Raw genomic sequence first — 18,169 nt, 5'->3', positions numbered from 1 at the left:
TAATGAATTTGCAAAGATATTTTTGGAGTCTATCTGATGAAAGCAATTTTATGAAAGAGAGAACCAGACACTGCTAGGAAGGCTAAGGATGAAAAAAATCATCACTGATGTTCTGTTGTGGATGCTAAAACAAGGATGTGACTCAGTGGGGAGACCATACAGAATCTGTATCAAGCAACTCTCAGAAGAAGAGTCATAATGCCAGATAACATGGAGGATGGATCAAAATGTTGTGAGATAATCAGACGGATCCATAACACCAGGAGTAAATGATGATGATGCTGAATACTGAATTCAGTCATTTCTGTAAATTTTTTTTAAAAAGTTAATTAACCATTATTATTAAAGTTCTCATTAATGGGACAGGAGACTGAGGTTCAGTACTCAGTTGAGTCGTGGCCTTCATAATACATGTCATTTGTGAGCTGAAAAATGACATCATCACTGGGGTCCTAGCAAGCAGGATTTGTTGAACAATCAGAGTGTCAATAATGAATCCAAAATTTTTACAAAAAACATAAGAAAATTTAAAAATTGCATTAAAAAGGAGAAGAATAAGGAACACGGTGACTTGTATTGAAACTTATTCAATATTAATAAAAAAAAAAAAAGAATTCAAAATCGAAAAGTTGTGTGTTTATGCATTAAAAGTAATTAAACATTTCATTATTTCATGGATTTTAAAGACTAAAATATGTTCATTATTTACTTATAAATAACATTTAAAGGAACACAATTCGATTTATAGTAAAACCGAACTTTATTCAATGTAATTCAAAAAGATTATGCGTGTTTGAAGCAGAAGACAATCAAATGTTGCAGAACATGAAATATGAATTTAGACAAACAATTATTCAACGATCAACTTAAAATCAAACAATAAATATTTTTTAAATTAAAACAAACAAATCTTTTTAAAATCAAAATGAACGATATCTTTTTCTAAAATGAACGATACATTAGTTTAACTGAAAAACAAACAATAAGTTAAAAATAAAGACAAATTAAATTCAAACAAATGTTAATATAAACAGTTATTAGTGCAAAAATATTTCAAACATTAAATGTTAAAACATTACAAATATGTTGTAGAATTTAATTAAAAGTTAGAATTTTTCTTTTTCTGATTTTCTTTTTCTGATTTTTTTTTTCTGATTTTTTTACTAATATTCTCCACCTCTTTGTGGGGTAAGAAAACATTTTTTCAACTGTTTCATGCTATTTTTTTTTTTAAATGAATAAATAAAAATAATAATAAAAAAAAACTCAGTTAACAATTTATTTGATAAATATGTACAATGGTACTTTTTGCTTTTTACATATGAAATTTCAAATGTATGCATCATTCATCCATATAAAGTTTTTATTTTTTTATTTTTAGTAATCACTAGGGCTAGGATAACAGCATAATCTTTTCATTGTTTTGACTCTCGTGTGCATATCCGTTGATATTTTATAAGCTTTTGCAGTCATTCCCAACGTGGGGCACATGCCCCACCAGTAGGGCATGGCAATATTTTGGTGGGGCATGAGCAGGACGTGCACCCTTGGGCTTACTATACCAAAGACTATAGGGCAATTTGAGAATGAGTTATTTTTTTCATCATTACTATTATTATTATTACTTCTACTACTACTATTATTATTATTATTAACAGTGAATTGTTTCATAGTCAATCTTTGTATTAAGGGGAGCGTCCGGCCGTGTATGTGTGTGCGATATATATATATATATATATATATATATATATATATATATATATATATATATATATATGCAAGTAGTAGTAGTTCTGCTACTACTATTACTACTACTACTGCTGCTGCTTCTGTACACGTGTGTGTGTGTGTGCAATATATATATATATATGCAAGTAGTAGTAGTAGTTCTGCTACTACTATTACTACTACTACTGCTGCTGCTTTTGTACGCGCGCGTGTGTGTGTGTGTATATATATATGCATGTAGTAGTAGTAGGAGAGGCATCAGGATTTTAGAAATGCCTAGGTGGGGCATGGCCCAAAATAGGTTGGGAACCACCGATATAGAGTGATGTGGCTCTCGTTTGATTAACTGTGTCGGATATATACTCGAGAGTCAAAACAATGGAAAGAATATGCTGTTGTCATAGCTCTAGTAACCGCACACCATCCTTGGTGTGCGATTACTATTTCCTGATAATGTCAGTGTTATGTGACCAGTAGTTTGAGTTTAGCATTTAAACATTTACAGACATGCAGACAAACAGAAATAGGTCGGCAAGCTGAAGTATAAAATGTTCACTTGCCAACATTTCTTTTAGTTTGCACATGCGTAAACTAATCTTAGCTAAAAGTGTTTTGATTTTAAATCTATCTGCCTGTCGGGTTAGCTCAAACAGTAGTGAACATGGCTAGAGCGTGAAATGTTTTTGTTTCGATTCTAGCTGATGGCACCCAAGTCATTTTAAAAAAATTTTTTTAACTTTTCATATCAGCATTATATATATATATATATATATATATAATGCTTGATTTTTTTTTTTTTTTAGCGATAATGAAATATTTGGTATTAGCATCTCCTGCGTAGATCAAAGAATTTGTTTTCTCTAAAAAATACCGCCCCTATTTTAGGACATAAACAAATATATACATATGTTATTTATTTTTATTTTACTTATTCAAACAGTATTCTACATACATGTGTTTCGCTGCTCTACAGCTCATCAGCATAGCTTGACTGTATTAGGGCTCGAACCTCAAACTATAGGTTTTATAACCGAGTGCGTATACCGTTACGCCACGGGCCTCTGCTGATATTATCTACTTTTGTCGCTTTTTAAGTTACTTTGTTATTGTTGTTGATTTTTTTTTAGTGATAATGAAATATTCGGTATTAGCGTCTCCTACCTAGGTGGTCCTGGATATGACCTAAAACTATATTCGATGGTGAGGCTCCACCTTGTGGGCTTTGGGGAGTGTGGAGCCACCCTTTAATTGCCATTGCTCCCAGGTCTACTCTGACCCGGAGTGGTAGTACCTGTTAGGGTCCCAACTATGGGTTAAATAGAATCTGATGTAAAAAAAATATATTCCATTAAAAATCCTTCCTCAAAATAACTAGATTCGGCATTAAATAACCTGAAAAATGCCGTAAAACAACCAACTAACAAACCAACCTACCTAGGAGATCAAGGAATTAGTTTTCCCTGAGAAATATTTCCCCTATTTTTTAGGGCATAAACAAACAAATAAATATATAGATAATATACATACACTGCAAGACTTTATTAAGTATATCAATGAGATGATGGCTGGCAGTTGATACTCTGTAAATGTATCATCTGTAGTCTACAATATGATGTCTTCATAGTCCAGAGAGAAAAGGAACTTCTCATGATCCTGACCATGGTTAGACTAGTAGTGTGCACCTTACACTTAGAGATAAGGAGTGCTGTTGAACCACCTTTTGATTATGATTTGATTTTACACTCTAAACATCAGCTTAAAGTCAAAATCAGATGTGATAGTAAAAGAGTGAACTCTACACTATTTAAAAGGAAGTGAATACCCATTGTATGTGTGTTTGGATAGTTGTTGGTGATTGTGGTTTTTAATTTTCATAGGTAAACCTGATTGGACAGGAAAGGTATCTGTGCATAGAAACCCACTGTTAAAAGGCATGAATTTAAGTTGAGAGTCTTTTATTCATCATCCTTAAAATTATATATATATATATATATATATATATATATATATATATATATATATATATATATATATATATATATATATAAAATAAGTTATGTCTTGGAAGTAGAGTGAAAAGCACATCTTATTTTTCTTTTATTAATATTATTTTTTCCTTGTACACATTTTTGTGAATTATTCCATGGATTTCTGCCTTTGGATTATTATGGGCCATCTTCTTCCAATTACGGGATTTCCTTGGATTTTACTTGTACAAATGGAAATTCTTTTAACTTCCTTGAAGTTTTACATTTGGATTTTACCGTCACTGGATTTTTTATCTTCCACCAGACTATCCATTAATGTGTAATCACCTTTTTCTTTACCACATTCCCTCTGCTTAACTTATTTTGTTTTCAAGTAAGATCTTTGACTTATTTGTTGTTTCATCAAATACTTCTGCATGCAAAATCCGATCCCGCATTTTGCTAATTCCTACCCTCTGATGAGGAGGAGAGTATTTCTTCGAAACTCCGCGGATTAAGGACTATCCATTTATCTAGTGTTTCCTTTTCAGATTAAATATGTTTTTAACTCATTTCAAAGTGTTTTTTAACATGTTTTATTAACTGTTTGCTCATATATATATAATATATATATATATATATATATATATATATTATATATATATAATGACGTACAGGATGAGAGTTCATATAGAAACATTGTTTTAATTTGAATAAAATAAAATATGCATCAAGTGCATTTGAAAAGCAAATCACAACGTAATATTAGGAAATAAACAAATATTTTACTTGTTTGAAATTTATCACAAATATATTTTAGAGGTATATATATATATATATATATATATATACACACACATGCAATCAAAGCAATGGGAATTAAATGTTTACCCGATACAAGTGTAAACTTCAATCTAATACAAATATTAATATATTAATCCCAACTAAATAAAAAAGCTCAATGCAAACACAATAGAGAGTAGAGTTTGTCATAAGATAAAGAAATTAAGGCTGTAAATTAAAATTTACAATTGAATTTATTGCTTGACAGAATACTCCAAAAAATGTATTATTACAGAGCCAATTCTCTATTGACTATATACAAGTGAAAGAAAAGAAATTAAAAGTGTAAATTAAAATTTACAATTAAATTAATTCTTCGACGGAATACTCCTAAAAACAATTTTCAGAAATCCTTATTCCGTGGAGTTTCAAAGAATGCTATTCTTGCTGTTCTTCTCATCAGAGGAAAGAAAGAAATTAACAATTTATTATTATAGCGGAAACATTAATTAAACGGCAATTTATAATGATTAGTCATAAATTGCAAAAAAAAAATGTGTGTCCATGTCAGTTAAAAGATGTGAAAACATGGAGGAAATGTGGGGGGGGGGGGCAAAGATATTGGGACTTTTATTTCCAGTTTGTTTGTTTTTTTGTTTCTCCTCATTTCCTCCATATTTTCACATGTTTTTAACTGACATGAACACATTTTTTGGCAATTTATGACTAACCATCATAAATTACTATTTCATGTAATGCCTTAACCAGCAATTTTTTAGCTCTGCTATGATAATAATTTAATTTCTTTCTTTTCTCTGATGAGAAGAATAGCATTTTATGAAACTCCACGGAATAAGGATTTTTGAAAATTGTTTTTGACGTATTCTGTCGAACAATTAATTTAATTGTAAATTTTAATTTACAGTTTTAATTTCTTTTCTTTCACTTATATATAGTCAATAGAGAATTGGCTCTGTAATAATAAATACGAAATCTGCATAAATTAAAATATATAAAGTATAGTTTACGACTACCGCCTCCCTCTCCCCTGCTAGTTAAAAAAAAAAAAAAAAAAAAAATGTCTTTATTTCAAGATTAGTGGGGGTGCCCGCCATTGCCCGGGTGTTTGTAGGTGTAAAAGAAAAAAAAAGTTTTGGTAGGCAGGTAGGCTTGAACCCGGAGCATTGAGGCAAATAGCCTGATAAGTTACCCCGATGCTACAGGGGGCAGCGGAAATGAGAATAGTTGAAAATAAATGATTAAAAAGTTATGTGACATGTGCGTAAATTTAATGAGGTCAAACATCACGCCATAGGGAATGAAACCAGCTCCCCCATAAAAAAGGGGAGTGTCCAAATGAATAGCAGTTGTCTGATAAAACGAGTTTTCTCCGCATTGATCAAAGCTCATTGCTTTCTGGACGTCTCTGGTGTGAAAGCCGAGGAACAGACCCCGTTTCAATTAGTTTCACTTTATTTACACTAAAAAACCAAACAAACACGAGACAGAAAGGAATAGCACGAATTTTATAAAAGTCTATCAAAATAATTCTAGACACAACGTCCCATTGCAAATCGTAGATATTATGATCTAGGGGATATATAAAAAGTTCTAAAAAAAATAACCCCTCCCCTCCGGAGAACCCCGGCGAAAAAAGCCTTTGCCGGACATACAAAAATGCGTGTGCCGCTTTTGCCTTTTATATATGTAGATTATTCTTATGTGTAATATGAAAATAAAGCGATTTATTTTGCTATCTACTTTACATATGTGTTTACGGTATGTACAAAGACTTTATGTAAATCAGCTGAAAAAGTGTCCTTTCTTTCTCCATGTTCAAAGAGACATTCAAAAAATGTTAGTAGTTCAATCAACATAGAGGGAGCAAGAGCAATACATAGATAGCTGAGAGGAGAGAGAGATGAGAAATTTGTTTAGTTAATTGTAAATCACATTTAGTTAGAACAATTAAAATAGATTTTTTTTTTTTTTTTTTTCAAACATAACTTAATCTCAGAACTAAATATTATATATTTTGGTGTTTCGTATGGAACAAACATTGATTAACTTCAAGTATAAGGTATTTCTTTTATTTTTATTATTGATACTTATCAAAGACATTCTGATACAAAATGATTTAGAAAGATTTCGTATCAGAATGTCTTCGATAACACTGCCAGGCATATAAAATACCTTTCATAATAAATTTCATAAAAATTGGCCCAGCCGTTTTTGAGTCCATATGGAACTCTCTCTCTCTCTCACACACACAGTCCCTTTTATATAATATGTATGATGAACTTTTTTCTTTTTTTTTTTTGGTATTACTGCTAACCTTTGTCGGTACAGATGACTGCCACAGGACATAATATACAGTAGACCACAGGTTTTTACATCAGAGTTCCCTTTTCCTGTCTTAACGAATACTGGAGGGGTGCATCTCTCCCAGTGAATTAATGCGCCCCCCTCCAGATACCAACCTGGAAATTTCTACGACCCTGCATGGTACATACAATGCCTGGCCTTCCCAAATGGTCACTCATATGGTGCTGGCCAGGCTCAATGTTGCTTATCTTTGGTGATTTGGCGAGAACCTGTGTCAACGTGATTGTGCCATATATATATATATATATATATATAACCCGCACTACCATTATTCTATTTGGATTTTATTTTTTATTCAGAAATTCATAAACAGTGACCTGTCTGTTAAGTAATTATTACAGAAGATGTATGTATGTTTCTGTTTGTTTAAATATTTAACCAATAAACTCCTAAACTATTGGTCACATAACATTGAGATTAGCAGGAAATCATAATCATATGCCAAGGATGTTTTATAACTAGTAAAATCTTTGGATGTACAGAAGTTTGCAAGTTGAAACGCAAAATGTTCATTTCAGCTTGCCGACATATTTTTTATTAATTTTGCACATGCGTAAAACTGATAACTAAAAGTGGTTTGATTTTAAATCTTATCTTTTTGTCTGGTTAGCTCAAACAGTAGTGAACAAATATTGATTAACTCGCATTTAGTATATAATGCATTTCTTTTAATTTTAATTGCAGGATGCCTTTTGGGGACTTTCCCAGTTGTTGACTGATAAAAAACATGGAATGCATGGTAACGCATCTTTTTTTTTTTTTTTTTTTTTTTTTTTACACATTCGAAATATTTCAACATTTTTTATCTTCATCAAATATCCTGTATTACCGCAGATCAATAAATTTGTGAATTTTGAAGAGGAGCAGATGACTCTTCGTCACAACTGTTTGTGGTTTCTGAAGTTGGTTATAGTAGAAGGCATTGTTGCATCTCTTTATAGTAGCTGTAGTGTGTAGAGGTTGTCTGCTTCCATTTTTGCTTTTTTTTTTTTTTTCAAAGCAGTAGGTGTCTGTTAGTTTCTTTTTTTTTCTTTTTTTTTGTATTATGTCTATCTTATTTTTTTTAGTAGTTGGGCTAGGATAAAAGTTAAAAAGAAGTGTCTGCTATGCCTAGAGGGTGGAAAGAAAGGATATTCATTCTATTTTTTTTGTTTGTTTACAATTGATTTAACACAAACTGCTATTTTTTTTCATACTTTTCCATAAAATATTGGTGTGCAACTGAATCTAATAAATTTGAGTTTTATATTTTAAATATTTTTTTATATTTTAAAATAAATAATTTTTAGTATTTTTGAAATTATTTTTAGTATTTACTTTTTTTAATTATTTGAAAAGATTTTAAATTATCTTTTTATTAAAAAAAAAATTTTTTTAAATTGTTTACTTTAATTATATTTTTTAAATATTTTTTAAAATTCTTTTTTTTTTTTATCTTATTATTTTTTTTTTTTACCTAGGTCTCTTTATGCCCGGATTTCCTAAGCTTTTGCGCCTCCTAGATCATCATGATGCAATACTTCGAAAATATTTGGGTAAAGTTCGGAAACATCTGGTAAATACTTTTTTTTCCAATTAAAGTTTTTTTGTTTTGTTTTGTCAAAATAATGACCCCTTTTTTTCTGCCACTGTATTCTAATAAAGTTTCTGAAACTCGTAATATCATGTATTAAGAATAATTTTAAAACAAAAAATTTTTGTCATCAAAATAAGCCGAGGTTCTAAGAGTGTTTGTGTTAAATAATGAAAGCCCTCAGTTCAGATGGTGTAAACCTATGCTGTGTAGCACGTTTTGCTGCTGCATGCGAGTGGCAGACATTACAGTGATAGATGTTTAGGAAAAGGGAGGTGTAGAGAGCTGAAAATATCTCCGGCCAGAGTCAGACCTCCCAAGAGATATTTCCTTTGTTTAAAAAAGTAAGTTCCTTGTTTAAGGGAAGAGTTCCACTGGATCCGTTTTGTGAGAGATACTATGTCAAGAGATCAGTTAGATTTTATTTTCAGTGAATGTCTCCTGGGCAGCTGAATAATGACCACCAATAAAAAAGCAGCTTTGAAGAGACTCCAGACGAAAAGGAACAAAAATGGGAGGGTCGAACATCAGAGTGCAGGCAGTTAGTCCTTGAGAAAGCTACAAGACAGTTTGACCAATATGCCTGTCCAACTAGTTTGGTTCCCTTTGGGGTTCTCAGCCAAGAGACTCTGTAATCGAATTTAGGTGTGTTGGTCTGGTTGAGCAAAGACCTGCAAGTCTGCCATTTGATCTTATGAAAGCAAGTGCCACTTATCAAAAATAAATAGCATTATTATTGTTTAGAAATTGGACTTGTGTTGTTTTGCTTGGGATGCAAATTCTTTGTTGCAGTGCTGACCGAATCAACAGGGAGTGTGTGAGTAATATATATATATATATATATATATATATATTTGTAGTCATCGACATACAGTCCTGTTTCGTTGTATCACAACTCATCAGTGCCGCTAGACTAGCATCTCTCCCAAGCCAAGGATTGAACCTAGAACCGTCGTGTCGGCAGTTCTCCCACTCGACCATGGAATCGACATCCGTAAATAACTCGTTGGAATGTCTATTTAAATAGACACCCGCCACCACTTTTTATAGTGCTCAAATCGCCTGTTCGTAAACAAACAAACAACGAGCTACGCTATATATATATATATATATATATATATATATATATATATATATATATATATAAAACAATGGGCACTTTTATAAGATAACATTTTAAATATTTCATTGAATTTTAAAATATAACTTCTTTTTTTTTTTTTTTTTACATAGGCATCATTACTTATCAAGGCCAAGAGGCCACTCGAGGATAAGGGTTTCTATTCCTATTGAACTTATAAAAAGTTATATGTACAAGGGACGTTCCAAAAGTAATGTCACCTATTTTTTGTCTCACCCAAATGGATCAGAGGGGATTGCAAATGCATTGTTATGACTGAACTGATACAGTCATAACCTGAAAGTTTCATCTCTCTGTTGCAGATATTGATGGTGTGAGACTCTAAGAAAGCAATCCCTGTTATGAACATGTGTCAGAAGCAGAGATGTGTCATTGAATTCCTCCATTCACAAAAAAGATAGAAACATTTACCGGCGCCTGTTACATGTTTACAAAACTGATGTATTCATGTTAACACACTTAGGCGATGGGTTCGTTGATTTCAGAGTAAAATAGAGATGTGACTGACAAAGGGCACCCTGCATTTTTACGGGTGAGGCATCAAATGAGGATGATGAAAGCAAATTGAGAATGGTGGTGACTATGTAGAAAAATAAATACTGGAGTACAAGAGGTCACTCATTTTAATGGTACCACTCCTGTCTTCGTGGCTCTCCAACATTTTAGTTCTTTTGGAGTTAAAAAATAGGAGGCCTTACATTTGGATTGACCCTTTGCGTATATAATCCTAACTTATTCTTGATATGCTTTGTGTGTTTCTTTTTTTTCTTTTTTTTTTTTTTTTTTTCTTTCAGATAAAGCATGAAGTCCATCCATCACTTTACTCTATTAAATGGTTTTTACAATGTTTTCTGGATCGGGTAAGTACATAATTATCCCCCTTTTCAGAGTGATTAAAAAATTCCTAATGAAAAAAAATACTCTTTTTTTTAAACATTGTTTAAAATATTTTCCATGGTTTTATTTTAAAGATTTTAATAAGATATTGAGTATTTTTTAGTGAAACATAAAAACCTAAATAAAAAAAAATAGTGGAGTGATTAAGTACAATGTACTCATTTGGTGACCATCTACTCAATTTCAAGTTTGACTCCTCTTCAGAGATTTTTCAGGTCTTGTGCGCTCAGAAATGACTTTTGCAGTCCTGCCAGACTGTGCCAAGTCTTACCACAGACTTGATATTATCAATCATTTTAACTCATGCTAATGGACTTGAGAAATTAAAAGGTGATATATGTGGTTGGTAATTATATCAAGGACAGAATATACAGGGAAAAAAAAAAGTGGAATTGAGCTTGCACAGCACACCATGCACTTTTTGAGTGAAGTATAAGGGTTGAATGGCAAATTGAACAAGACTCACAGGTTTTGGGGTCAAAGTTTGCCTTCTTTTAGATAAGTTGTTTTCATACAGCCAAGAATCTCTATTTGCCCCGCAGTGGCGTATCTAGGGTATGGCAGGCATGGCCCGTGCCATGGGCGCCACTCTGACATGGGCGCAAAAATTGCTTGACAAAAATTAAAATTTGAACAATGCGTAAGAATAACCATATAATTACTTTATTAAAACATTCATTTCATGGTTTATCTTTCGTTAAAATTGTGCCTGTATTATAATATTATGTAGGTTAGGTCTATCTAAGGTATAAATTATTAAGAAGGGGCGCACATTCAAACTTTGCCATGGGCGCCATTTCACATAGGTACGCCACTGTTGCCCCGTTAGCTCTGTACTGATGACAGTAACAGCCTGATCATGGGACTTATCATCAGAAAGAGCTTGTCATTTTGTAAGACTTTCGTTTTTCTCTTAGACCAACTCCTCTTATCATGGCTAAGGAGCCACATTCATCTTATTAAGAATGTCTTGGGGGTACAAAACTTTATTAAGGCAATCATGAAGGGAAGACGTATTCCTTTCGGAATTCATTTTATATTAAAAAAAAAAAAGGCTGAGGAGAAAACGAAAATGGATAGTGACTAAAAAATAGAAAAAATATCAAAACGAGTCAATTGACATGTTTTGCCCTCACTCATCAAAATTGGAATCTAAAATTCATCCCCATACGATTGCTGTTGCTCCCGTCTCTTTTTTAGATTTTATCATTAAGGAAAACAAATTACTAAAAAATAAATCCCTCGATTCCAATTTTGATGAGTGAGGGCGAAACATGTCAATTGACTCGTTTTGATTTTTTTTTTTTTTTTCCCTCTATTTCCCTACTTTTATTTTTTAATCCATTTTCGTTTTCTCCTTGGTCTTTTTTTTTATTTTTAATATAAAATGAATTCCGAAGGAATACATCTTCCCTTTATCATTGCCTTAATATATATATATATATATATATATATATATATATATATATATATATATATCTGTGTGTGTGTACAATTTAACGGCTTAAAGATTAAACAAGTGCAGAATCTCTTTCAATAAATAAACATTTATTTATTTATTGAAATTAAATTCAATATTTCGGTCCATAACAGAATCTTCATTACGAAATACAGGGTATTTCTTTTATCTTTTTTTTTTTTTTTAATAGACCATGGCGGTGGTAATCCTTGGCACATTTTCCTTCAGATGTTGGTGAAGTGTAAGGTTTAAATGTGTGATATAGTAGAAACTGCCGGTCAAGTGTGTTTATGTTAAGTAATAGAAAGTCTATTGTTTAAAGCATTGTTGATATGGAAGGCCAACTCCAAAATTTAACGGTTTAAAGACCAAACAAGTGTAGAATCTCTTTCAATAAATAAAAATGTTTATTTATTGAAATTAAATATATATATATACTAGATGGTTGGTTACTTTTAATGCATCTAAAACCAAGTTTCTATCTTTACATCATCAACGCTCTGATCCCCATCTGGCATCAATTGAAATGGATGGGTCTCATCTTGGGGAGGCTCAATGTTTTGACAAGCTTCTGGGATTGACCTTTACTTCTGATCTGAAATGGAACACATACATCAAATCTGTTGTCAAGGTCGTTGGAAAAATGGTGGGATCCTTCTACCGCTCCAGTAGATATCTCACTGCTGATGCAATTCTCTATCTATATAAAAGCCAAGTACGTCCAAGGATGGAATACTGCTGCCATATCTGGGTAGGAGCTGCTAAAAATAGCCTATTCTGACTTGACAGTACTAAATAGACTTCGTAGCCTAGTGAGGATGCCCTTTTCTCTTCCCTACAACCTCTCTCCTACAGAAGGGACATTGTGAGCCTGTCGTTGTTTTATTATTTCCATGGGAAGTGCTCGTCTGAGCTCCAATCTCTGGTTCCCCTCTCACCAATCTTTCACGAAAAACACCCGTCTAGCTGAAACTACTGTCAGTAATTTTCCCCACTCTTTATCTGTGCCTAAATCAAAACGTAGATTCCATGAACAAAGCTTCTTTCTTAGAAGTGCATGCCTGTGGAACTCTCTTCCTTTTGCCTGTTTCCCACATACCTACAACTTGGATGATCAAGTCCAACATAAATAAATTCTTGATAAACCGCCCCCTTAAGTAAGACACTTTATCAGATCTCCATTACTAGCGATTACTATGATATTGTCCCATTGATTATTGTACACGCAATAACCCTTATCCCTGAGTGGCCTCCGGGCCTTGATAAGTAGGGACTTCCATGTAAAATAGATATATATATATATATATATATATATATATATATATATATATATAGGCTATTATTAGGAGGCCATGGTGTCCCTTCTTTAAGGGTGCTGACTTGATCTGCTCCATCTTCTCTCCTTGTGCCACATTTTTCTGCAATGGGAAAGAAGTAAATACCTATTTATATATGGATGTGCCATGTGAATCTTCCTGTCACCTTGACTTTCTATGAGTTTAGAGGAAACTCCGCTGAGGGATTTTTTTCCCTTTGGCACGAAAGTCAACAGAGTCTATGTTATTTCTGAAATGACAATTTTCCTGTTGACTGTAGTATCTTGCTGGTCCTGTGCAGTTCTAGGAGGTCCATCTGCCCAGGTTTTGCCTTCTCTCTTTGAGAAGGGGTTAGTTTATTGTCAATCGCCTGAGGCACCTCTACTGGGAAATGCTGACAGCACTACCCTGGCACTTTTTGCAGATCCATACTCTTTCCCTAGGGGCACTGACTCTTCAAATCCACTTTTTGATCCGGCCACATCTTCTCGTTGTGAGAGAGAGGTAAATATCAAGCTCAAAAAAAAAAATCTGAACGGCATAGGGAGACTTTGTTGGTATGGTCACATTCCAAGAATGGATGAGAGTTCTTGAGTTAACGAATCTGTTTAGTGTCTTATTTCGCGACTTTTTACACAAAGAAATCAATGATGTTTAATCAGGCATGGTGAGAAATCAAATGTCAAGTAAAAGGTGGCTGATAAACTTCTTTGACATGGCGCCAAATCATTCTGCAACCTGTATGACCAACCTGTAGCTGTCCAATTGATCTGATGCAATATCGCATAATCACGTTGACACACTGTTTCTAATATCCTGTTTCTCTTTCTTTATTCTTTTCTCCTGAGTTTTTGCTATAAATTTTTGTCTTCCATTTCCAGACACCTTTTTCCTTGACTTTGAGATTATGGGACATTTACATGCTAGAAGGCGAGAGACTGCTCAACAGTATGGCATATAATATCATGAAGATGCATCGAAGTAAGGAAATTTTTTTTGTTTCGATTTTCTGACCTCTTTCATTACAAAATTTTGTTTTTTGTTAGATACTTTTAACGATAATATTTTTTTTATTTTCTGTTATACAATTGACAAATTGTTTTGAAATTTTTCTGCCTTCCCTGGGGAGGGGGGGCCTGATTGTTAAAATCTAGGAAGATTGGTAGTATATATATATGTGTGTGTGTGTATATATATATATATGTACACATAGTTTTTTTGTTGTTGATTTTTTTAAATGATTTTGAGGTTAGCGTCTTCACCTTGAAGATCGGATGTATTTTTTAAAAATTGCCCATTTTTTATTTTGGACGTAAACAAATATTTATTTATTTTTAAAACCGTAATCTGCGTACATGCATGTTTCGTGGGCCTACCTCTCTTCAGCGTAGCTTGACTGTTATTAGGACTCGAACCCTGGACCTTATGTATTTCAGTCCAGCGTCTTATCCATTACGCTATGATGCCATAGACGATTTACTGTTTAGTTTTTATCATTTTTTATATATTTACGTAGTTTTTTTGTTGTTGACTTTTTTAAACGATATTGAGGTTAGCGTCTTCACCTTGAAGATCGATGTATTTTTTTTAGAAATTGCCCATTTTTTTATTTTGGACAATTAAAAAAAATACATAAGGTCCAGGGTTCGAGTCCTAATAACAGTCAAGCTACGCTGAAGAGGGGTAGGGCCCCGGAACATGCATGTACATAGATTACTGTTTTTATATTTCTCCCTCATTACTTGTTAGTTTCATTCAACCAATGAATTATTCTCCCTTTGTTTAAAATTATTTTTGCTACACTTGACTTTTAAGTTGGTCAAACAAAGTGCAACATTGCCACAATAGACCTATTGCTGCAGTCACATGATTCTTTTTTAAACTATAACTCGGTTTAATTTTTTTTTTTTTTTTTTTTTTCAAATCTTTGTATATTAATATTTATGGCCTGGTTGAACTGATTCATTCAGTTGTAAAAATATGATTATAACTAAATAACTATAATGGGAATCAATGCAAACACACCGTGTATGTATTAGCTCAGTATCTGGGTAGATGCCAGATACCCCCAGATTGCAACTGAACTGTCTGTTGCTTACATTCAGTATGCCGCCATATAAAATTAACAATAAATATTTTTTTAATCATCTACATCATAATTCAGGTCATACATAAAGGGTTAATGAGATTGGCTGAATTAGATTTTAAAAAATTCCTAACCCATCCATTTTTTTTTTTTTTTTTTTTTTTTTTTTCAGGAAAATTACTCCGCATGGCAATGGATGAAATTCTTCACTTTTTCCAGACTCAGTTGGAGAAAGATTTTGGCTATGAAGACGATGCCGTTGTAGATCAATTGCAGCTGAGTATGGATGAACTTCGAAAGGGTAAGATGGACGTCGGACCTAAAGCGAAGGTGAACGAACTTCCGACGTTACCTTTCGGTTTGGACATTCAGCCGAGTATAGATCAGTACATTAACCAGAAGCCAATCGAATCTCTGGATGAGCATTTCCGCAAGAACGTACGCAGTGGGAAGTCGTCCTATCTGCGCAAACGAGGCCTGAGCAGTAGCACAACACCGGAAATGTCTCGGAGTCGTGCAGACACCAGATCCATGCAATCGAGCCGCTACTCAGAGTACTCCACTGATGACCGTTCTTCCTACTACGACACGGCTGCAAATTCCCGTCTCTCCCTGATCGACTTTAATTCTCGGACTTCGAATCAAAGCTCAAGGACGTCATTTGCTGATGCATCTGATATCAGCTTGTCCATGGGGATGGACAGCACCAACAACCTGGACGAAGGTGATGCCGCCTCTGCCGAGACGGCCAGGGAATTTATGATAGGCTCTAAAACTCCAGAGGGTATGATTATTGACGAAACCTACCCTACCGAGATTCACCCTGCTTCGGAAGCTTCGGATTATGACAATGTGCATGAAAGTGAACAACAGCAGCCACTACAACAACAGCAGCAACCGCTACATCAGCAACAACAGCAGCAACCGCTACATCAGCAACAACAGCAGCAACCGCTACATCAGCAACAACAGCAGCAACCGCTACATCAGCAGCAGCAACCGCTACATCAGCAGCAACAGCAGCAACCGCTACATCAGCAGCAACAGCAGCAACCGCTACATCAGCAGCAACCGCTACATCAGCAGCAACCACTACATCAGCAGCAGTCGCCACTGCAATTGCAGCCAACATTACATCAGCAGCAATCACCATTGCAACTGCAGCAGCCACAACAGCTACAACAACAACAACAGTTGCTACAGCAGCAGCAACTATTGCAACAACAGCAGCAGCAACTTCTACAACAGCAACAACCACTACAACAGCAGCAGCAGCATGATAATAATGCCGAAGAAGTACTCGTTTCCAATATCCCAATGAGCAAGTCTGATGGTTTTATTGTAGTGAAGAATTCTACTGCTAAACAAAATCTGACCAACGGCTTCGGTGAGAAATCAGGGGAAATGTCCGAAAATAATGTTTCACCGTCTACCAGCGGCATGAAATTCTCCACGTCGGAACACTGTGTGAGTTCCGTCGTTGTACAGTCCAATTTTGAGGAACAAAATGGTTTCCTGCAACAAGAGAAGACCAACGTTAGTACGGCCACGATGGCGCCACCAAGTGTGGCCACACTACCACCGAATGACGTGGTCACTATCCAGACGAAACCAAGAGTGTATATGTACATGTAGACTAAATATTTTGCATTGATTCTTACGATAATAACAGTGATATGATGATTATTAATGACAAGAGGATTTGCTAATTAAATTTTTTTTTTCTTTGTCCCTTGAAAAAGAAAAAAAAATGTGGATGCTAGTCCAGGATTTCTCTAATATTTAAAAACAAAAAAAATGAAAGAAAAAATCTGTATGATGCATGTATCCCTAACTGGAAGAAAATATTGTAATCCAAAAATCACGTTAATTGATCCAGTAGTTTTATTTAAAAAAAACAAAAACATAAAATTTTATAGCTAATCAAGGCATGCCTGTCTTGTGACACCATTTTAAAAATAGTTTCAAGAAACAAGGGAGTTAACTCAACGTAATTCAAATTTGCAAGATTTTTGTCATAGTGCTTATAAATTCCCATTAATTGATTAAAAATTATTTTATTTATAAAAATTAAACTACTTTATCAATTTACATGATTTTTGGAACATATTTTCTTTCCGTCATGGATACATACGTCATACAGATTTTTCTTTATTTTTTTCTTTTTTTTTTTTTAATAGTAGGGAAAGTCTGGGCATGCACCAAAATATATATATTGCTGTCCAAGATGGATTCGTCAATAAAAGATATACATAACGTGTTCACAAAAACAATATAAATAGAAAAGAAAAAAAAAAAAAAGAAAGAAAATTGTATATTTTTGTTTTTTTTTTGTTTTTTTTTTAAAGTCATATTTGTTCTCTGGGCACCTCCTACTCCATTTTTACGCCTTCTCCTCCCCCTGAGTGTTAAACAAATCTCTATTACTTTTACAAATTAAAAACCCCCATGTGACCAAGTGAACAATCTGCCATTACATCTGTTAAGACTTGTCTGAACAAAGTTTGTTTATTTTTTTCAATATCACCATCTTTTCAGGCGGTCGTATCAGCATATCAGTTATCTGAAAAGATAAAGACAAAAAAAATAAAAATAAAAATGGCATTCATCTCTCTTGCTGTCAATAAATTAAAAAAATAAAAAAAATGAACAAGAGATGGAAATAAATAAATAAGTGATGGAAAAAAAGGAAATAAAAAAAAAAAGGTCCAAAGAAATCATAAGCTTTCTTACTTATAAAATTTCTTTTTTTTCTCCCCCCCCACCTTTCCTTATTATTATCACAGCCCCATTTTGAACGAATCAAGTAAGTAGCCCCAATTCCCCTCCTCCAT

At 33.5% G+C, this 18,169-nt stretch overlaps 1 protein-coding gene across 3 annotated transcripts in view; it reads left to right on the top strand.

Annotated features, from left to right (window-relative positions):
• LOC145287785 (uncharacterized) overlaps window positions 1–18,058 on the top strand; it is a 475,330-nt gene extending 457,272 nt beyond the window's left edge. For all 3 annotated transcript variants that reach the window (XM_080135611.1, XM_080135612.1, XM_080135610.1), the window contains 5 exons: window positions 7,548–7,602; window positions 8,324–8,418; window positions 10,372–10,437; window positions 14,131–14,230; window positions 15,508–18,058. In XM_080135611.1, coding sequence (XP_079991737.1) covers window positions 7,548–7,602; window positions 8,324–8,418; window positions 10,372–10,437; window positions 14,131–14,230; window positions 15,508–16,970 — 1,779 coding nt within the window. In that variant the 3' untranslated portion in view covers window positions 16,971–18,058. The remainder of the gene's footprint in view (window positions 1–7,547; window positions 7,603–8,323; window positions 8,419–10,371; window positions 10,438–14,130; window positions 14,231–15,507) is intronic.
• The last annotated feature ends 111 nt before the right edge of the window (window positions 18,059–18,169 follow it).

The sequence above is a fragment of the Euprymna scolopes genome, chromosome 11 (genome assembly GCF_053919585.1).
Source record: "Euprymna scolopes isolate OS-2025 chromosome 11, ASM5391958v1, whole genome shotgun sequence".
Lineage (NCBI taxonomy): Eukaryota > Metazoa > Mollusca > Cephalopoda > Sepiida > Sepiolidae > Euprymna > Euprymna scolopes.
Note: the sequence above shows the minus strand (reverse complement) of the source record. Positions and strands in the feature narration are given on the sequence as shown.